This window comes from Lepidochelys kempii, chromosome 7 (assembly GCF_965140285.1).
Source record: "Lepidochelys kempii isolate rLepKem1 chromosome 7, rLepKem1.hap1, whole genome shotgun sequence".
NCBI lineage: Eukaryota > Metazoa > Chordata > Testudines > Cheloniidae > Lepidochelys > Lepidochelys kempii.
The window spans coordinates 107,235,643-107,258,590 of NC_136386.1; the positions used below are offsets into that span (position 1 = coordinate 107,235,643).

At 39.7% G+C, this 22,948-nt stretch overlaps 1 protein-coding gene across 5 annotated transcripts in view; it reads left to right on the forward strand.

The window, feature by feature from the left end:
* Window positions 1-22,948, forward strand: part of FGFR2 (fibroblast growth factor receptor 2) — a 179,699-nt gene that overhangs the window by 124,646 nt on the left and 32,105 nt on the right. For 3 of the 5 annotated variants that reach the window (XM_073354182.2, XM_073354181.2, XM_073354185.2), the window contains 2 exons: window positions 915-1,038; window positions 20,315-20,505. In XM_073354182.2, coding sequence (XP_073210283.1) covers window positions 915-1,038; window positions 20,315-20,505 — 315 coding nt within the window. Of the gene's footprint in view, window positions 1-914; window positions 1,039-20,314; window positions 20,506-21,369; window positions 21,509-22,948 lie in introns of all 5 variants that reach the window. The other 2 variants (XM_073354184.2, XM_073354186.2) reach the window with 1 other exon arrangement.

Consider the following 22,948-nt stretch of genomic DNA (forward strand, 5'->3'; position numbering starts at 1 on the left):
CACTCAAATTTGTGTTTACAGCATTTGACTTTTGTAAGCATGGCAGTTCGTTGATGAGGCAGGTGTAGGGGGTCCTGGGTAGTGAAGGGCAGACCTTGGACCTAATTTTCATGATATATTTATAGTTCATAGAATTGAACAGAAATTTAATCACTCGACCTAAAAGACAGAAGGTTTTTCAGTTTATCTAACTATGTGTTAATTTCACAATACCGCTTTGAGGGTTTTGTTTAATTCCAGCGTAATTTCCTTTTTCATTGCAACATTCAGATGGCCTTATATTTTATATCAGACAGGAATTTTTAGAACCGTTTTCTTGAAAAGATCCTCTGTTGGTACAAATTAGATTCCTAGAATAATAGAAGATCTACTTGGGTATTAATGTTGCACTTTGGTTTTTTTGCTCTATAACAACTCTGTATCTGGATTGTTAGTTGGCTATAGGGCCTTTGATATCATGGGAAAAATCCAGCCCTGGTTGCTAGAGTGATACAGCTAATACCATCAGATAACTGTTGGAGGCAGATGTGAAATGTCTTGGCAATCTAAATTCAGTTTCTAGTGGACTGGTGTCTACATCGTAAAACCATAATCCGAACTGGGACTAATTGTGGCACCCTTGTTGTCAGTTGAAACAGAATGGCTGAGGACTGAAGTGCATTGAAGACTATTTTTCCAACTTAAGGGTGAAGTACCTTGGTAAAGGAGGGTGTGGCAGCATTCACTGCTACTGCCTATGCTGTAGCTGCTCTGTGCATAAATAAAGGATTTTGGTCTCCAGACCTGTCAATCCAGCGCTGCCGTGGCTTTTAAAACATTAGTGTAACGGAAAAAAAATCTTCCTTTTATGTGGGAAAGACAAGTACAAAATTGTGCTATCAACTTTTAAAACACTCTTATTGAAATCCTATCAGGTACGAAACCAGCACTGGAGTCTCATTATGGAGAGTGTAGTCCCATCTGACAAAGGAAATTATACTTGTATAGTGGAAAATGAATATGGATCCATCAATCACACATACCACCTAGATGTTGTGGGTGAGTAAAATTCTATCAACTACAAGAAATGTTTTAAATGAATGGCTTAATTTTATTTCTTTGTTTAAAACTAAATTTAATGGATATTTTAAAATTAATTTTTAGGATGATTTCAGGGTTGGATAAAAGAATAACTTCTGTTCTTTGAGGCTATTTCTACTGCCTTGCAACTACAGCAAAACCTCATTGATTCACACACCTTATACATATATTCTCTCTCTCTCACACACACCAGTTTCCTTGTGTCTCAGCAAAGATGTGGTACCTAAGTGTATGAGGTCTCATATTATGAATTCATTATTGTTATACAATATGATACAGTACACTTACAAGTGCATTGTGAAGTGTAAATAATTCAAATCTTACTGCAGTTGTCCAAATTGTCACATGGTTCTCTGAACTACTGTAATTATAGCTGGAAAAAAAATCATCCTATAAAGGGTCAAATCCTAATCTCAGTTACACCTGTGTAACTCTGGAGTGTTGGCCTTGAAGTCAGTACAGTTAATCTGGATTTGCACTGGTGTAACAGAGATCAGAATTTGGTCTGGGAAGTGCTGATATCATTTATTGAAACATAAAGGATAAATGTTGTGAAATCATTTGGCTGATGGAGAATCTTTTTTTAAAAAAATTCTTATCAGTAGCAAGGCCTTGATTTAGGAGAGCACTTAAGCACATGCTTAACTTTAATCATGCGCTTACGGCTTACTGACTTCAATAGGATTGAAGCACATGCTTTAAGTGCTTTGTTTAATTAGGGCCTAGAATCTCAGGACCCAATTCCACCGCACATACCCATTCTGAGTAGTACATACTGAAGAGAGTAGTGGTACTCAACATGACTATGGTGATAGAACTGGGTCCTTAGTTTCTAACATATGTGAATATAGCTCATGCTCACACCAGATGGTTAAAATGATGTGGGCGTCTGAAGCTTAGTGAATAAAACCACTGATCATTCAGCACTGAAAAGTAACTTGGCAATTGCAGATCAGTTCCAACTAGAGACAGAAGGGGCATTCCATCTCCTATTAAATCAATCGGAGTCTTATCATTGACTTTGGATAGGGATCAGACCAACAGTGACCCATTTTTGTCATTTCTATTTTAATTCATTGTATTTATACAAATAATAGTGCACCCATCACATTGTCTCTGGATACCTGGAAGTGAATTAATAAAAAGCAATGCTGCATTCAGATCACAACTGTCCAAATCTGCAAAAAATTCAACCCTGCATTCAGTTGTAAATACAAATGCTTCCCAAGAAAACTTTGAGGGTGAGATTTTCTAAAGCACCCCAGGGGTTTAGGAGCACATCCTGTTGACTTAGGGACTTTTGAAATTCCCACCCTGACAGAATAGAGGAACTTCACACCTCTTCAGCAAACTTGGTCCTATCTGACCAGTAGAGACAGAGAATGCCCTCGAATGAAGATGTCCTCCACGCCGACATTTACATTTTAAAAATTAGTTCATTGGAGCTGTTTAGCAGATCGTTGCTGTAGCTTTGGTTCATGAAGAGGAGATGCAGTTTGTTATGAAGCTAAGACCCAGACAACTGCAGGGCCTTTTACAGCACTAACAACGCTCCGTAGCCTGCATAGAGAGCATATTCATACAGTTGAGGTGAACTAACTAAGACACAAAGCCATTTTTGTTTGAACACTTGTTTAAACAAAGTTTATTGAGGGTGCAGCACCAACAGCTGCCAGGAATTGTAGTAAATTGTATTACACACGGCTCCATCCTTTGCAGACCAGCTGGTGGAAGGGTGCAGTCAAACCACATTAGCTCACCAGGGAATGCTAGCAAAGTAAGAACAGAGTGGTACAGAGTTCTGCAGTGATTTTCTTTTCCCTTCAAGTCCTGGCTTTGTTCCACTTTGCTTGAGGTTACAAAGTATTTGTAGCAGGTTAAGGGGGAAAAAAAGACCCTTTTAAAATGCCTGGAATTTTCTTAGCTGAAGTGAAACTGATTAAAAGGCGCCAAAACTGGCCAATTTCACATTGACTGTGAACCCTTTCACCCAGTTCTCTAGCAAATGTGTTCACCATGGATAATGCTGTCACTTGAGTAAATATTTGCCAGAAACCCCTTACCTCCTCTCCCCTTTTAAGCCTTTTCTGAATGTCATGCATTCAGGAATATTATGCAGAAGTTTATTTTTCCTGGCAGTAAATCACAGTGGCCTGCATGAATGAATGGAATGGTAACAAGGATTATGTCATTTATATAAATGTCTATTCCTTTCCTATAGAGAAGCAGAAAAGTAAATAATGAAGCCAAGATTTCAAAAAGTGATTCGTGATTTTTTGGTGCCTCTGTGTTTAGGTATTCACTTGAGACCCCCTCATTTCAGATGGTGGGTGCTCAGCACTTTCTGAACACCAGCCCCCTTTCACGTGACTCAAATTGGGCACCCAAAATCATTCACTACTTTTGAAAGTGGCAGTTCATGGTTTTTGGAAGCTAGCCATTTTAGCATTTACAGTGAACATAACCATGTTTGTCCCCAATAACCCAGTGTGAGTGTGTAAAATGTTTTTTGGGGAATGTATGTAACTGCCACATTTCTAGTTTGACTTGAAGTCCTATATGTGCATGTACAGACAGACGTTTGATTCAGTGTCTGCTGAAGTCACTATGAGTCTTTGTATTGATTTCAGTGGGCACTGGATTAGGACCCTTGGTTGAATGCATGTGGATGGGATTGTTGGAAGGGGGTCAGGCAAATTTCTGTGGCTGCTAAGATACTGAAAGCCACTGCTGAGTGTGGTGGTTAGGAAGGAGGCAGAGCGGAGGACTGAATTAAACCAGGCATGGATGGAGACCTCTATCAGCCCTTCCCTATTGTATTGGTGTATTTCTACAGAAGTTTGGTTTGTTCTATTCTGCTCTATACATTTTCAGCTCCCATCGGGTTAAAGAGGATTGTGGATGTGTTTTGCTAGTCAGTCATATTCCTTGGTATGTTTAGCCATTGGTGATCACCTCTCACAAACTTCAGGCTATAATTTTAGGCCAAGTTGTATACTGAGAATGTTTGAAAACTGTCAGCTGAAATTCTTTGAAATAGATTTTCCTAAATGGTTTAACTGGTTCCAGAGTTGATTTTTAGTGTAAGTCATAAGGAATAGTATTAAACATGGCAATCTATTATAATAAAATGAGCAGCTGACTGTACGGTGTAATGTAGAGAAACTTCTGATTATGTCACAGTTTTGGGAGGTATCCCAGCAAAATTCATGCCAAATAATGACACAATCCTAATTGGGAATATCCATTATTACTCGACTCAAATAACTTTCCAAACCCTGAACCCTTTTGACACGTAGAAGCCCAGAGCCAGCAGAGCACGAGAGGTTTTCAGTCAAAATGTACGTGTGAAGTATAGTCATTTTTACTTGTAATTACTTGGAAGAACTTTATAAAATAAGGACTCCATTGGCTCAGACATTCTCATTCAAATTTACAAACCTGGCACACAGTCAGATTGAATTTCTTACAGCAAGTGGGAATAGAAATAAAAGTAGCAAATTATTAGCCATCCATATGTATATCACAAAAGACTCGGCCATATTTACAATGATAACTTCTAACTGTAGAGTAGAGCTGGTCAGGAATCTTTGATGGACAGTGTGATTCTTGAAATGTTTTGTGATGTCCCCCCACCTCCAAAATTTTTTTGACTGGCTCTAATGAGTATGAAATTCACATCACTGCAGAGGGTCGAGCAAACGGAATAGACACCACATTAGCTTTCACAATGGGACTTAAGTGGTACCTGGACTTTGGGTTGGTCTCTTGCCAATGGGTGAATTTCACCCTGAGACAATTAGTTTGCAGTAGCAGCAGATGATGAGGATTTATTATAGGTCTGACACATTTTTTAAAAGTCCTAGTAAAGCTCAATTGTATTACACACACACACACATATTCACCCTGTGTTTTCTGGAAACCAATACTTTTTCTCTCATCTCTGTGTCTCCCACTCTTTTCTCTTCACCAGAGCACCAGGAAAACATCCGTGAAAGAGTTAGTTGTATTGTTAAAGGGCTATCATGTTTTATGATCTTCAAACATTAAATAAAACCTGACACAGTACTTAATCTTACCACAGAGGTGGGAGAAGGCATTAACATCATGTAATAAGTGACTGTGCTTATTTTTGTTGATGGCAACAAAAAGATGAGTCCTGAGGTTTGATAGTGGACACAGAGCTGTGTCTCTGGGGCTCCCTGGCCTGTGGGAAGGATTCCATGCTCCCAGAGATCTTGCAGAACTCCCTGTATAAATCACTTTGTGAATGCATCCGATGAAGTGAGCTGTAGCTCACGAAAGCTTATGCTCAAATAAATTTGTTAGTCTCTAAGGTGCCACAAGTACTCCTTTTCTTTTTGCGAATACAGACTAACACGGCTGCTACTCTGAAACCTGTCCAGAGGAGAATAATTATAATCTTATTTATTACGGTAGTGCCTAGAGCTCCAAACAAGATCAAAGACTCTTTGTTCTAGGCATTGAATGTACAAAGAGCAAGATTGACACTCGAAATACATAAAGGATGGAAGAAAGGAAGTATTATCAATCCCTGTTTTATAGATTAAGAACTGAGGCATAGACAGAGAAATTAATTTAGCCTAGGTCTCAAAGGAAGCCTCTGGAGATTCAGGAATTGAATCCAGTTCCAAGTCTCCTAGTCCAGTGACTTCAATTATAAGACCATCCTTCCTCTTGTAAATTTTGACGTTCTTGTCAACTGCTGGAAATGGCCCACCTTGATTATCACTACAAAAGGTTTTTTCCCACCCGCCGCTCTCCTGCTGGTAATAGCTCACCTTAAGTGATCACTCTCCTTACAGTGTGTATGGTAACACCCATTGTTTCATGTTCTCTATGTATATAAATCTCCCCACTGTATTTTCCACTGAATGCATCTGATGAAGTGAGCTGTAGCTCACGAAAGCTTATGCTCAAATAAATTTGATAGTCTCTAAGGTGCCACAAGTCCTCCTTTTCTTTTTGCGAATACAGACTAATATGGCTGCTACTCTGAAAGCTTATCAGCTGTTACTAGAGTTCAGGTGAAGTACCTTTTTATTCTGCTGTACTTAATTGCAGGTAGAAACTTTTATTTATAGGAAGCTCACAAAACAGATGCCGTCCATGTATAAAGTCATTCAGTCTTAAGGGGAAATGATTGGAAATTACAATTATGTATGTATGTAGCAAATTCAGACTATAGAAAGCAACATGGGAACACAGAAGTGCTGGAGTTTTTATATAATTAGATTGCCATTATCACCAGAGTACAGCTTGGGTAGCAGTTGCTCTCTATAAGCATGGAAATCATTTTACAACTAATTGAATTTATATTGTAACAGAAAAAAAGAGATATTCACTGAACATTCAGGCTGTAGGTTGCAATTTGTCCTATTTAATGTAATCATCTGGGGAAACAAAAAATTGGTTAGGTTTCAGTTTAAGTGCTTCACATTACCTCATCTACAGGGTGTTATAAGCAGCTAACAATTGCTCAACATCCTCAAAGAATGTATAGAAAGACTATGCCATTAATTGTAAAATTAATAGAATTTGTCAGAAACACTTGTCTTTTTTTAAAGGTACTATTGCAACCTGTTTAGCTGGTTATTAATCAGTTCCTAAATTGTCCAGTCATACTTATGGGTTTTTTTTAATGGAATATAACTATAAATGCAGCTGAGTACCTTTAGCTCTACTATATTACCGTAATTACTATTTTCAGATGAAAATGGTGGCAGAATAACTTCTCCATGAGGAGCCATTTAAAGGCTTCTGTTAAATACTGTTCTGTTGAAAATCCTTTGTCCTGATCCTGCAAAGACTTATGCATGTGAGTAGTCCCATTGACTGATGTGTGTAAAGTTACATACTGAAGTCTTTGCAGGATTAGACCTCTTATTTTTTGAAGCAAATTTTCTTAACTATGTTACATTATTAGACCATCAAAGATTCGAAACAGCCAATCTACTTTTTGCTGTTGATGATTGATTGTTTTCTTTTTTGTATTTCTCTTTGGGAATGAGAATGAACTTCTTTTGTTTCTCGTCAGATTCACTTACAGGTTCTAGTGTGCTGTAATGTTGCAAAAAATACTGCAAGCGTTTTTTTGTTTGTTCGTTTTTAAAGAGGCATGCCTACATTTTGTTGTTTCTAAATTCAAGGAAACCTATCCATTGATCTTAGATTTTGTAAACACTTACTTTTCAAAATCTAAGGTTTGGCCTGTGTCCCTTCAATTTTTTATTTTTTTTAAAAATAGAGTATTCAATTTATATGTAGGAGCAATAATGACTTACATTGTCTAAATTTATAGTTTGCCCTGTGTATCATCCATGTCTGGTTGGAGTTAAATGTAGGTATTACAACCAAGCCCAAACTTGCATTTCTGGCAGAGGTGAATGGAAGTTGTTGACTAGACCTTTACATGAACATGCTTTAGCATGACATATTCACCTGAGTGCATGCAGCCTGGGACATGATGGGACAGAGACTGAAAGAATGAAGGAATACATACTACCCTCAGGTATTTGGTTAAATTGAGCAGGAAGAAGGTTTTATTCAAAGTACTAATAAGCCTGACTGTGGACTTTACACCCAGCATTGGGCTTTTGGCAACACATCTACAACTCTGAGAGGAAATTACACAGATTGTTTAGGTTTCAGAGTGGTAGCCGTGTTAGTCTGTATCAGCAAAAAGAACGAGGAGTACTTGTGGCACCTTAGAGACTAACAAATTTATTTGAGCATAAGCTTTTGTGGGCTAAAACCCACTTCATTGGATGCATGCAGTGGAAAATACAGTAGGAAGATATATGTGTACACACACACATACACACCCCATGAAAAAATGGGTGTTGCCATACACACTATAACAAGAGTGATCAATTAAGGTGATCACTCTCATTATAGCATGAATGGCAACACCCATTTTTTCATGTTCTCTGTGTGTGTGTGTATATATATATATATATATCTTCCTACTGTATTTTCCACTTCATGCATCCGATGAAGTGGGTTTTAGCCCACGAAAGCTTATGCTCAAATAAATTTGATAGTCTCTAAGGTGCCACAAGTCCTCCTTTTCTTTTTACAGATTGTTTAGTGCTTGAGGCTGTGTGCTTCACTGTTGAGAATAAAGATTGGTGTGTGATGGTTCAGCAAAGGGAAAGTGAATTGATCTCCCTCCTTCCCCCCTCAGCTCCTGTTAATAAAGTCAAAATATTCCAAACCTGTAGTTTTATAGCATTGAAGCTTCTGATTTCATTTGAGTAGTCTGGCTAAAATATATTTTATGAACATATACTAGCATCAATACTTTATCCATTGGGTGAATGCTGAAATTTGAAATGCTTGCTGACTAATCTTTTGTGAGAGGACTAGCCTCCCTGTCCCACTTTCTGTTTTCTTACAATCTCAAGACAGGTATTTCTTTTTGGTTTGAGGGACATTACTGCAGCTCTTGTGCAGATTATTCTCTTTAATCTTGTCTTTTAATTCATCCAGCTTCACACTCACTGAACTTCAAGGAGAAGTTTGCAAGAGTTGTCTGAAAATACCAATGAGCATGTTGTATTACTAGATGTGCATTTGGCACTTGCTGAATGGCACTTGTGTAATCTGTGTCTTTGTGACCCTCCACTCCACAGACTTATCCGCAAAAGAGCTTTATGAGTTTGCTACTGTGTCCAGCAATGAGTCTGCTATTGGTGCTTCAACTCAAATCATGGGGCACTCACCCTTTTAGCTCTGAAGGTCCCAGGGTTCAACCTCTGCTTTTGACCCATGTGCATTTGTTTACATGAGTACATTGTTATATTGCAGTTTACCCGTGCCTTAATAATTAAAGCTATCAGGAAAAGAGTTGGTGTTTCATCTTTCTAAGGCACATAAATTAAGTACCATGCAGCTTAATGGGTGAGGTCTATTGGATGAGAATTTGGAATTCTGTGGGCACTGCAGAGACACTAAAGATATAAAAAAAGAGGTTTTCCCTGACAGCCTTCATGCAAATGTCCCCTCTACTCCCTCTTGTGCAGAGTCCTGTGTGCCCTTTACTCCAGATGTGGCTGCATTTCATAGGTGTTGAGGATTTTAAGTCATTAGACCATCATTGGATTGCTACCATTCCCAAGGTGCTTTCGTAGCAGTTGTTGCATTTTAAGCATGAAAGTACAGTTAAAGCTAGTTTACTTACACTTTAAAAGCCCTATTAAAAACCATACTTCGTGAAGAATTTTGGGATATTTTAGGAGGAAAAAGGCTCTATCAATAAAAATTGATTATTTTTTTTCAGATTGCTCTTTGACAGGGGTGGCTAACCTGTGGCTCCGAAGCCGCATGCGGCTCTTCAGAGGTTAATATGTGGCTCCTTGCATAGGCACTGACTCCAGGGCTGGAGCTACAGATGCTAACTTTCCAATGTGCTGGGGGGTGCTCACTGCTCAACCCCCTGCTCTGCCCCAGACCCTGCCCCCACTCCATCCCTTTTCCCAATGACCCTGCCCCTCCCCCCTGAGCCCGTCATGCCCTCACTCCTCCCCACTTCCCACCAGAGCTTCCTGCGCATGAGAAACAGCTGATTGCCGCAGGTGGGAGGTGCTTACTGGTGGGGCTTCTAGCGGGCTGGAGGGCGGGAGCTGATGGGGGGTCCTGACGTATTGCTGTGGCTCTTTGGCAAGGTACATTGGTAAATTCTGGCTCCTTCTCAGGCTCAGGCTGACCACCCCTGCCCTTTGAAATATTTCATCCATTCAGGTCTACTAAAGAACAACATTGATAGTGTTAGAAGTAGAGCTGAATGGAAAACTCATCATGACGACCTACTTTTATCTTTTTCTTTTTGCAAAAAAAATCTTTTTTGCTTCTTTTGGCAAGCAGATTGCGAAGTTCTCAGATGTATTAGTTGTTGGAAATTATTTCTCACCTTCACAAATTATTCTGTCATAACAATAGCTCATGAACAAATAGTCTCTATTTAAATTTTAAAATTCACACTGTTGGTTAGTGCTGTGATCTAGCTGATATTGTTTCTCTTCTCTGGTTGGATGAGACACATTAGTAACCAACACAACTTGTATTTCAAGTGGTGGTTTCAAGTATAAATTTGTTTTTGGTGACTATTTGAGCATTTGATCTTAACTTTTCTTTGAGTGGGTATTTGTGCTAATACCGGTACTAGGGTTTGAATATTTGCAGAATGCTCCCATGTCCGCAGTCAGCATTCACTTTCAAATTCAGACAGACAGCTTTTTTCCCGCTCTTCACTCAGCTCTAGTGAGATGGCATTTCCATCAAATACACTTGGCCAGGAGGTTGGAGATGATGCTTCTGAACCTGAAGAGAGGAACGTGTAAATCTGTCAATTAATGAGCACTTCTAGCATGAGGAATATAGTTTTTTGTTTGTTTGTTTTTAGTAAACCCATAAATAACTGATCGACGTTCAGATGACTGAAAATAGCTCTGCTGTTTCTCCATGCATCTGGTTACATGTGAAAGTTATGCTGTCCTTCCCATTCGAATGCTTATGTTAAAAGTCAGACAAACCTAGGTACAGAAGGGAGATTAATAGCTGAAGAAAATGACATGAGAGACATTGCTTTGTCTTTGACACATCTATAGTATGTTTGTGCCCAGGCGTGGCCAGCTTAAATGTTTTCTATTAAAGTTGCTTCACCTTTATTTGTTGAAGCAGTGGAGTTAAGTTAATGGTGATGAACAAATATACGGTTGCAGTTGGCCCATCTAGAAGCTGCTGTGCCCTCCCTGATAAGCCACTAGGAACCAGGGACATTTAACACTTTTCTGGAGTTGTACGACATCTTTTCAGATCCAATCCAATATTTAGAACAGACTCCAGATCAGGGACGGGCAAACTTTTTGGACTGAGGGCTGCATTGGGTTTCTGAAATTGTATGAATGGCCGGTTCGGGGAGGCTGTGCCACCCCAAACAGCCAGGCATAGCCCATCCCCTGCCCTCTATCAGACCCCCCCATTTCTTGATCCCTGACAGCCCCCCCGGGACTCCTCCCCATCCAACCCCCACAGTTCCCTGATGGCCCCCCAGGGACCCCTACCCCATCCACCCCTGCTCTCGATCCCCTGACTGCCCCCGGACTCCCCGCCTCTAACTGCCCCCGCCGCTCCATACAACCCCCCTCCTCTTCCTGACTGCCCCCCACGGGACCCCTGCCCCATCCAACCACCCCTTCTCCCTGACTGCCCCCGGACCTCTTGCCCCTAACTTCCCCCCACAACCCCATTCAACCCCTCCTCTCCTTCCTGACTGCCCCCCCGGGACCCTTGCCCCCATTCAACCCCAGTGTTCCCTGCCCTCTGACCCCTGTCCACGCCCCTGACCACCCCCTCTATCCAACTCTCCCTGGCCCCTTAGAGCACTGCTTGGAGCACCGGTGGCTGGTGGCATGGGTGCACCAGGAGAAGCCGTTGCGCCCTGCAGCACAGAGCACCAGGTCAGGCCAGGCTCTGCAGCCCTGCTGCCCAGAGCATTGTGCTGCATGGTGGCGTGGTTGTGTGAGAGGGGGGACAGTAGGGGAGGGGCCGGGGGACAGCTTCAGGGGCCGGGCAGGACGGTCCCACAGGCTGGATGTGGCCTGCGGGCTATAGTTTGCCCACCTCTGCTCTAGATTCCATACTGCAGTACATTAAGAAGAGGGAGAATTGGGGAAATGTAAAAGAACTCAAACGGGTTTCAATGGTATTTCCTGTCTACTTTGAAGGCAGACACTTTTCAGGGAAGGGAGAGTGTGGAGATAGAAAATATGTGGTGGAGCCACACTAATAATAATGAATACTTCACATTTTATAGCATCTAACTAACTAATTAAATCTCACAATACCTGTGGGAGTTAGGAAAACACTGTTATCATTTTACTGATGAGGAAATGGAGTCACAGAAAGGTTGTGATTTGCCAGAGTCCTACAGCAAACCTTTGGCAGAACCAGATATAGAGCCCAGCCCTGTGCTTTCTCCACAAGACACTCCCTTCATCACCACCATCATTGCCATTATTAAGTGGTTGCGTGCTGACTGGGTGCTCACTGCAACACAGAACACACAGTTCCTTCCCCCAAGAAGCTTAATGAAACATCTGGAAATGGCCTGGACAGTGACATTTTCCCCACTTTCCAGCCTTGTCCGTGAGAAGTTACATGCCGCTTTTCACATTCTCTTGAAGTTTTAGAAGAAGCAAATCAGAAGTAATTTCAGTGGAAAGCTTTTCATTGTTCTGCTTCTCATGTTTTTTCACACCAAAATGAGGCATTTCTCCTTTGCTCAGATGTGCCTAACACTGTTGCTTATACATGTAGTGTTTCAGGGATACCACAAGTGAACTCCTAGGCTTAGTAGGGCAGACATTCGTCTTTTTTCAGCTAAGACACTTTTTCACTCTGGCAAGACTGATGAAATGCATACTGTGGCAGACTAACAATAGGGTGTTGCACTAAGGATAGTCTAGTATTAAGTATTACCTTGTGTTGACAACTTAGCATTTTAAAACAAGAACGTTCATGTTGCATGCTTCAGTTCTTGAGTATGTCTTGACTTGTCTTTTTTTTTTTTAAACCCTCTCATGCAGTCATGATTTTAAAGAACAGATTTTATTTAATTTTGATATGACTTTTATCAGGCCCTGATCCAAAGCCTGTTGAAATCAGTGAGAATCTTTCCACTGACTTCACTCAGCCCTTATAAAAGCGGCCTTTTTCCTTGTAGTGTCATGTTCCACTTTATTTTGCTACAGCTGTCTTATCCCCACCCTGCAAGGAGCTAGTGAAGTTTTAGTCCTTAATCCTGAAAAAGTTTATGCACATGGTTAATTTTATGCACCTGAGCGGGCCTGAGCGGGTCAATGAGAGTACGCAGGTGCATACAGCTCAGCACATGCATAAGGGTTTGCACAAGTGAGGCCTTAGTGTTAATTCCCCTTCATGCCCTTACATGTCAGTACTCCCACCTGGAATAAATCTTGAGAGTTGTAAGCACTGACCAGAGTCTTATGTTTAGAAAAAATAATGCTTCACTGCCTGCTTAAAAAAACCCAGCAAGGTGCTAAAAGGTCCATGGTAGCTGTTGCTATTTACATTGAGCCACCACAGGTACATTGTTCTGTGCTTGATCTAAGAGAAAATATAAACAGACAGGGTGACATCAGTGGAAGTTTTGTCCATGGAGGGAGTGCTGAAGAGGGATCAGTATTTCAAGTCTGAGGCGAAAAGTAAAAGGAAGAGCAAAAGAGTTGAACACGTGAGTCATTTCTGTGAAGGGTTGAAAGGTATTGTAATTTTCTAACCTGACCTCGATGTGATTACTTTCAAACCAGGAAGGCAGTTTTCAGACGGCACAAAGAAGCACAGTGATAAATACTTTACTGAAGGCAGTTTCCGTAATGACACTATATATTTTAAAACTATAATTGTTTAAAAATCACAGATAGCCCCAGTGAAGCCATTCAAGCTTTTCTTAAAGTTGTGAGCCTCATAACCTTACCTAAGAACTCTTATTCAATAATCAACTTTAGGGAAACAATATTGCCCCTGACCTTCCAGCGTGGTACTCCAGTCTTATGCCAGTGGACAGTTAGGCCCCGTAATTAACAATGTCAAAGTATGTGAAACAGCAGCAGAAAGAAATAATCCAGTCTTACAAAACTGGAGCCACTAAACTTTCGCTAGGTCAGAGGAACAAAGAAGATGGTGAAGAAAAAGTAGGATGAAGACTTTAGTCCCTGTCAGTACCTACATGGGCAGACCTCTGTGCCTGCATGGAGCCCTACTGACTTCCTTAGGGCTTCTCAAAGCACTGGGGTCCACCCACACGGAAACAGTTATGGGACTGGGGTCTTAGGTGTTACCTCTTTAAGGAGTCTTGAGCTGATCGGAATATTGTATACAGAGAAAAGAGAAGAATATGATCAAAAGATAGAAGACCCTTGTTTCCCTAAAAACTTAGCAGAACAATCATTACATAATAAAAAATCTTCTAACAAGTCCATACTTATTTTAACTCATAAGAAACCTGTTGCTGAACAGTAAAGCTATTTGAATAATTAGTAAAAATTTATTGAGGAACAATTATTTTATCAAAGATGCCACCATTGGTAACAAATTATATGACCAGCTCTGATGAACAAAATTGGTCCAAACTGCAAAATCCATAGTCCATTCTGCTTATGAGTTACCTGTTAGTAAACAGCTCTATGGCTGTGATAGTCTTTCCAGTGTTGGAAAGGAATATTTTCTCTGGTTTACCATGTGGCTATCTCCAGTTTAAATTACAGAGTGAATGATTATTTTATATACAAAAATAGAGCATCGCCGTTCAGCAGAGCTTCTGAATTGGGTATGAACAGAATGCAATGCTTTGTGAAACAAGAGGAATCAAACTGACACACAGCTGGTCAAAGCTACTCAATCCCTGGCTCAGTATATATATATAATATATGACATTAATTAGTAGAGGTACTTGCCTATACCTGCTTAGTTGTTGCTAGTCTCCTGAAGCAGCAGCCATCCCTCAGCTTTACTTCTGAACATCACTGAGCAAGTGCAATGGAATTAATAGTGTTTTCCTTCTAGCATTTCAATGACGCAGGCCCCCATAAACCATTGCTTAGTTCTGGAGTAAGGAAATTTAGGCATGGGTTGCCACCATATGAGCATACACTGAGGTGGGAAATCTCTATGGACGCTCTGGAGTTTCCCCTAATCATCTTGCCAGTTTGATCCCTCCTGTGTCACTCTACCTAGGAATGTACAGCCTGAGATCCCGCAGATCAACTTGAGTGCAGCTGGGGACACAGGGCCAGCTGAACTCTCCACTCTGGCTGAAGCTCCCATGGCCATAGCTTTCCTCAGAATCTTGAAAGAAGATTCTCCAGTGCAGAGAAGGCTCCAGCAACAATTAATGCAGCCTGAGGCTTAATTAATTTTTGGACAGATTTACCATTGGTAGCTGAGGTGTTTGGTGATGGACAATGGACGTCTCCCTTGGCCTTTCTTTTTTCATCCCTTTCCTTCACACTGGTCCCTGGGGCCCTCTACAGCATCCAGAGTGATGGGCATAGAGGTGTGGAAATTGGGATGAAGATAGCACACTTCACGTGCACCAACCAGCAAATTTGTCCCTGATGGATCCCCAATCTTCCTCCTGGCCTTTAGAAACTTTTCTGAAAATTCACCAGACTGAGTCAATTGTAGTCATATATCTTAGGGACTCTTTAAATGAAGCTTTCTAATGTCAGCTTTGAGTGCAGAAGGTAGGCAACTAGCTTCGGAAAATGAACTGTTAATCAGAATTAATATTATAAACTATAGCAATAGAGAATTAAAATGATCAGAGGAAACAAGTGTCCACATGACAAAAACCCCATCTAAGTTGGCAATAAATAGCATGTTTGTTACAAGGTTGGAAAATGAAAGAAGACTAATGAATGCAAGACCAAACATGAGTTTAGGGAGATCCTTGAAAAGGCAGTGAACTAATGCTCTTCTGCAACTTGTAATTAGCAAGACACATTTAACGGGTGACTGATCTTACTGAAAATAAAGGTGCTTACATAATAGTGCTGATAATGGCGGGAGCCTTGAGTGTCACTCACTCTTGCAGAATCATCTCAATAGCTGCTGCTGAGAAGCTGCAGAGGCACTCTCTTGATTGCATGTCCAGGAAAGGAAGAGGGTCCAGCACAGTCATCTGAAGGGGCAGATCCTGTATCTGTTTCTCTGTGGAGAGAAGAATTCCCGCGTCCTTTCTTCCCCACCCTGTTCGCCTAGAGCCTCAGGTTCTGCAGAGTCTGTGAGGTCTCATTTCTCAACTAACTGTCTTCTAAAGTGATGCTCTGCAGGAAACTCCATGAGGTCAATCTCATGGACTTTTCTGAACTTCCTGGCTCCCTTCTGCAGATTTTTCTGCTGGAGGAAGGCAATCTGGCCTGATGCTTTAATGTTAATAGTTTCAATAATGCATCCATTAAAATATGACCATTTCTTATAAATTGGTGGGGATTTTTCTTTGTTTGCAAATTGTTTACAATCTCCATTTCAGATGTCGATTCTGTTATTCCCTTCTATTTAGGCAATCCAAAAATTGGGCAAACAAATCCTGAACATATTTATATATTGGTATGTAATTTAGATATCTTAAATTTGAAATAAGGCATTACCTACACTGATGATCATTGTGGCTCTGCCTCTTGTAAAGGAAGTGATTGAACTCTAGTGAATGATTGACTCTTTAGATATTGACCAGAAACCTACTTCTCTGGAAGGGGAATAGGCTGTTCTTTTGTTGTTGTTTTTAACTCTGAGTTACTTATCTCCACATTTCCTTGAGTTACTGACAATGAGCCATGCTTTCTGTTTGTAAAATATTACAGTGGTTGACTTCAAGAGGAATTAGAAGGAAAGTAAAATTTAACATGCTCTTGCTCAAATTTATATTTTTATAGCATTGGACTTTGCTAGTTCCAGCTCATTTTAGAGAAAAATATATTTTATTATTTCAAAGCCATGTAATGTGAGTTACTAAAAAAAAGTTAAGAAAGCAGAATTGATCTTTGAAATACCTCGTAGACCTGAATTTTGTTCAGTAATTAAATATCTGAGGGTTTGAGTTAATGTGTTGGAACAAAACAAATGCCTAGTAACTTTTATGGTGTTAGAAATACAGTGTTCAGTATGCCTGAAAACACTTGGACATCTTTCTACTCTCTAGGGCTTCCCCCCATGTTATAGCCGATGATGTTGACCTGTTTTTGGGCAAACATATTATGTTAGCACTGGAAATGGAAAGCAATAAAATTTAAATGGTCAATTAGCAAAGATTTATTTCCCAAAGGCCTGATTCACCTTTCTATCACACTGGTGTAAAAAGAGGAAGTATACTGAAATCAATGGAATGACAGCAGTCTAAAGCTAGTATAACTGAGAGGACGGTTGGGACCAAGTTGTTTTTATCAAAATATTTAGTATTTTGAGTGAAATTATCAAAAATGTATATATCCTCCGTAATTTAGTTTATCTACAATGCTTAGCTACAATTGTTAGATGATACAAAATAAATCTACGTTCTTAAGTATCCATAAGACAAGCTCTTTATTTCAGAATTAGTTTCTGTTAACTTTGAGGGATATTTTTAAGAGAGAACTTTCAACTCTTTTGTCTATCTTTATTGAGCAGATTTCATAGCCTCATGATATTAGAGCAGCCAACTGTCAACAAGGGGATAGCTGCATACTAATGTAAGGCTTAGGTTTTAAATGTACATATTGACCTGGAATTCATATACAAGATCTGAGATAGCATATAAAGATCCACAGTCTCTTTGATTAGTTTTTGCACATTGCATAGAAACAGCATATGAAATGTTAGCACTCTAATGGAGACCAAAAATATCTTACACAGAAATATAGTCAGCAACATGGTCACAGTTTTTCAATTTTACTAATTTTTCCATAGTTTTTTCTTTTCCCTGTGTTAATAAATACTCTGTTTCACGTCAAGTAATTATCTAATGCCCTGATCTTGCACCTTATTTAATGAACACAGACTCCAGGATTTATACAGAGCCCCAGTGACTTCATATGATGTAGCCTGACTTCAGCAAGGCTCCAGGCATAGTGTGAAACAAGTGGCAGGATCAGGGATTAAGAGTAAACTGCGAAAGGTCTGAATCATAGAGATCAGTTCTAAATCTGTGCAGTCTGCCTGTCCAGTGGAAGCAAATGAACAGGAGTTGAACAAATACTGATCAGCAGTTTATATCCCAGTGTGCAAACTTTAATTTGCTTCTAATGCATTTAACTGAAATGCATTTCAGGACATAGCAAGAGGAAATTTCACAAGTCCTTACCCCTGTTTGACCTGACTCTTTTAGGAATTTAGGAGCAGGAGTATAAACATTGCTTTTACTTCTTTACTTGGCCTTTTTTTTTTTTTTTTTTTTTTGAGGGGAGGGGGGTTGACAGTCATCAATAAAAAATTAAATTGTTGATGGCTATTGAGATAAACCAAACGTGTTTTGTGTGTTGATGCTGGCATAGTAGGAACTTTTCCAAGATGTTTCAGGCCTCATTCTCTGGTTTGTTTAAGGGCAGAGAGTAAGGTCACAAAGGAAATCAAACCCTGATGTGGAGAAATGAAACATGAGGCCTACTGACTTTTAAAAAACATTTTAAATAACATTCTCTAAGGTTTAATTTTATACTGAAGGCAGCTGTAATAAGTTTTGGAAGATGGTGTAAGGTTTCTATTAAAGGGAGATCATGCTTGCTGTTTGTGTACCTAGAAGAAGGAGCAGGGGAACGTGGAATTAGACCCTATTTAGTATAAGGTGAGAAACTTTATAAATTCTCTCCTGGACTATAAAATAGTAATTTATACATTCTACTGCAATTTACAAATTAAATAGTAAGCTGTTCCTAGGCCTTAGAAAATAACACAGATAGCCATGGAATAATTTAATAACTGCAACACAAATGCACTTTTTCCAAGAGTAAAACAAGACTGCTGCTTTGTAATACACTGCCAGTGTTGCGTCAGTGAATAAATTCCCAGTAGATGCTTGCAACATGCCAAATATATTGGACTGTATGAAAGATTCCATTGTTCAGTGGGCATCATTATTTGCTATTACACTCACAATGTTTGCTTGTGAAACAATTTATTGGAAACTAGTATGTTTAAGAAAGAACACTTGATTTGAAATTCAGTTGATTTGGCTTATTACATTTAAGCTCTTATAATACATTGCCTCTATAAATATTTAAGTCCATTATCCTTTTCTTATCTTTTAAATAAAATGTTTTGAAGGGGGTATGGATGGCTCAGGAGATTTGGCAATGTGACTTTCACTTCTAATTCATGGGTTCACATTTGATCTAGGTCAGTATTAACTGTAAATATTTACCACCCAACCGCTATTTAGTGACTTACATGAAGTGAGTTGCTGGTCTTAGTCTCATTTCTAATAGGTATCCAGGTTACAAGAAATGTCCCTCACAATTGGAACCCCTGTTCATCTCAGGAGAAAGGACAAGGGGTGGATGGGTATGGAGAGTGTACTAAATTCACTTCTAGACTGCTCAAAGTTGAGGAAGTTGAATGATGTATTGGTCCTGTCAATTATGATGTATGGATAATTAGGAGATTTCAATGTGCAGGGCTGTTGTTAAGACAAGGCTGTCGTTAAAACAACTTTAATTGACACCATAGTGAGGTGGAATGGTTTTAAGCTTTGCTAGAGTTCCTTGTCCACCCAGTGTAGCCAATGGAAGCTTTGGGAGGCTGATCCTGTCACAGAAGTCAATGAGAACTTTACCATTGACTCCAGTGGGTGCAAGATCAGGCTTTGTGCACAAAAAGAATGCAGAAGCAGGCTCCAAGAGTGAAATCCTGTCTTTGCGGCACTCAATGGCAAAACACCTACTGATGTCAGTGGAACCAGGATTTCATCCCAAATCTTTACATATTTTGACAACAACTTTCTGCTAGTGACAGTAGCATATTGCTGACTCCTCTTGTAGGTTCACAGACTGTAGAAGTAATAGTTAACTGACAGTAATAACCCATGGTGCTACTGAAGATAATTCCATATTCCCCTAAGCTATACTTAGAATAGGAAGCAACTTTGGTTTTTCTGATGCTGTAGTTGATACAAGTTGACTTTTGTTCCCTGTGTTTCAAAAGCCTACTTAATTTTTGTTCATCTTGTACCAAGAGTTTGATGCCTATGAAGCTTTTTTATTATGCCTGTAATAACTTCATTCATTTTAGAGCAATAATTATTTAATTTTATAAAGTGATGAAACTTTGTGTTTTTCTGGTTTTATATTAAGTAGAATAAATAAAAACTCAAAAGCATTTGTTATGCTGAACTGTAAAGTTAAATGTATTTTCCTTATTCGGTGGTGGCCCAACCTTGAAAAAAATGAAAAGTTTGTCATGTGGCTTCTCTTCCCCCCCCCCCCCCCCCCGCGCCTTCTAAATGGGTATTCTTTGAACTACAAGTGTAGTACTCAAGTGATCTCCTTTGAAGTGTAGTTTTTGTTATACATTTTGGCTGCAGTGTTATTTCAGAGGAGTCAGCCAACAGGCTTATAGGGCTTTTTGGCTTGAGTTCATAACAGTGTTCTTGGCAGCACTGCTTATTTATTTATGCATCTTTATTTTTTCTCTCTCTCACTCCCACTCCCCATCCCCACAGAACGATCACCACACAGGCCTATTCTCCAAGCTGGCCTTCCAGCAAATGCCTCCGCAGTGGTCGGGGGTGACGTGGAGTTTGTCTGTAAAGTGTACAGTGATGCTCAGCCTCATATTCAGTGGATAAAACATATAGAGAAGAATGGCAGTAAATACGGGCCAGATGGATTACCGTATCTTCAAGTTCTAAAGGTGAGGCTTTTCAGCACATTAAGCAGCTCTTTGGAGAATGGACTATATGTTGTGTGAACCCAAGAGTTTTGAGATCAGTTCTTCTGTTTTCAAACTGATTAGCTTAACAAAAAGAACATATCTTACAAATGCAATGGTATGTTGAAATTTGCTAGTCTAAATGCTATTTGCGCTAGCTTAAGGAAAGTCTGTTGTTCTTCCATGGTTTCTTAAATCCATCTCTAAAATAATTTATGCATGTTTTATTCAAAGAAGTGAAAAGCCACTAAAAGAACATCAATGCTATTTATTTGTAGAGAGCATCCAAAGCAAACCAAAGAGAATCTACTCTGTCTCTCACATTTCTTGAGCCTCTTCATTTCAAAGGCCCTTAGTAATGATGAGATCTGCTGCCAATGACTGTTGGCAGTGCTGGGTTCTCTGGATGTGGAGCCTGCAGAGATGTCAATTTTTCACCAACTTGATGGGGCATATGAATGGCACAAGGTTATTCTTCTTGGCAGGCATTCTAAGGAAGTTCGTTTAAGGAAATTCTCTGTTATGAAGTTTTCCAAACTGGTTGGCGATGCCAAGAATCCAACCAGTTGGCATCCAGGCTGGTCAACTATATGCCATGTTATTCCATTGAACTAGTATACCAGCTCTGGTGCTCTTCCTCTCCCCCCCCCCCCCCCTTCTGTTAACAACTCCTCTTAGTTACTTCTAATTAAAAAACCCAAACAACAAAAACAATGCTTTGACACTGGTGTTTACACTAAATGGAAGGTATGTTCTCATGCAGTGTTGGTGGTGGGACCATAAACAGAGTAATGTCCATATTGGGCAGCAGTTACATTGTTCTCCTATGTTATTGGTCTGTTCTAGCATTCGGGGATAAATAGTTCCAATGCTGAAGTGCTGACGCTGTACAATGTGACAGAGGCGGACGCTGGAGAATATATTTGTAAGGTCTCCAATTATATAGGGGAGGCCAACCAGTCTGCCTGGCTCACTGTTACAAAAGGTAACAATGTTTTTTAAAGAAAGCTGGATGTGTGGAAGCTGAAAAAAAAATGGTGCTTTGGGAGACTGCAGGCAGCTTGTAGGATAACTCTTTGGCCTTGGTATATTTATAATCCTCCTTTGGTGATGCAACTGGTATTACGCCAGCAGCCATGGAAAAATTCTCACAATAGTCTCTGTCTGTGCTCTGTGTTTTCTGAAGTTGATCTGTCTTAACCAATTTTATTCTCTCTTGTATTTGATGTCTGTCTCTGTGTTTAGGTTTGTTGTTAATTCCGTATATTTCATCATAAAAAATACAGAGTGGTATTATATAATATTAAGGTCTAATTTTTGCTGCAGCAAATATATAAAATTTACATACGTACATCTCAAGACATAAGTTATCACAATATTTAGTCATTTGTGACCTTCTACATTACATGCACATAAATTGCATGTGATTGATTTTTCCCCATTTACTTTAATTTAGTTTCTATTTTTGTTTTAAAATTGTGTTCTCTATATGTCTGACCTACTTCCTCCTAAGAGTCAGTGCAGTGCTTTGCCCCATTGAACAGTTTGTAGGATCCAAGGGCTAAAAGTCTCTCTGAGTTAATTCTGTTGGTCAAAGTTTGGATAATCGATTATACAACAGATGACTTGTGACGTGATCAGTGTTGTCAACAAGAAACTTTCAAATATCATGGTTCAGGCATCAAAAATCATGAGATTTGTTTATGTGTGCTGAGATTTTTATATATCTACTGGGGTTCTATTTTGTTTGCCTCCTGATTTTATTAACCTTTAGGGCTTTCTAGCTTTTCTCCACAATCCTGGGCTAGTAACATAACCTGAGGGGAAAAGAAGAAGCTGAGATTCTTACATAATAGAATGATTCTAGGAGATGGGGTTTTAAGAAAAGCACATCATGAGACTAGATAATTGAAAATGGTGAGACTTGGCAGCACTATGTAACATGCCATATTTAAATACAGTGCCATGGATAAAGATTTCTTAGGGCCATATTCTGCTCAAGATAGCAAACAAGTTGTTTGTGTAGCTGAGGCTAGAATTTGCCTCTTAGGTTTCATCTCTTCAGTGTATATTTTTGTATGGCATGATTCTTTCTGGTAGCTGAGTGGTACCAGATACTGTCCTACTTTGTTTTCTCTCTGTTTTTCTTTCAATCTACTTTTATTCTTAAAAAAAGAAGAAAGAAAATGAAGTGTTGTGGGTTAATTTTTCCATGTCATTTGATTGCATGCATGTTTAGGTGGTGAGTTTAGGTCTGGTGAAGGGTGTTGATTGCTCTCTGAGGTGAGCTGGGACCTGTTGGTAAACGCCTTTTGGATGAGGGATTTGTGGATGGGGAAGGAACTTTGGATCTGCACACCACTGACTTCACAAAGTGCAAAGCCCTGTGGTTCCATAGCCCTGTCCACAAGAATTCCCACAATGT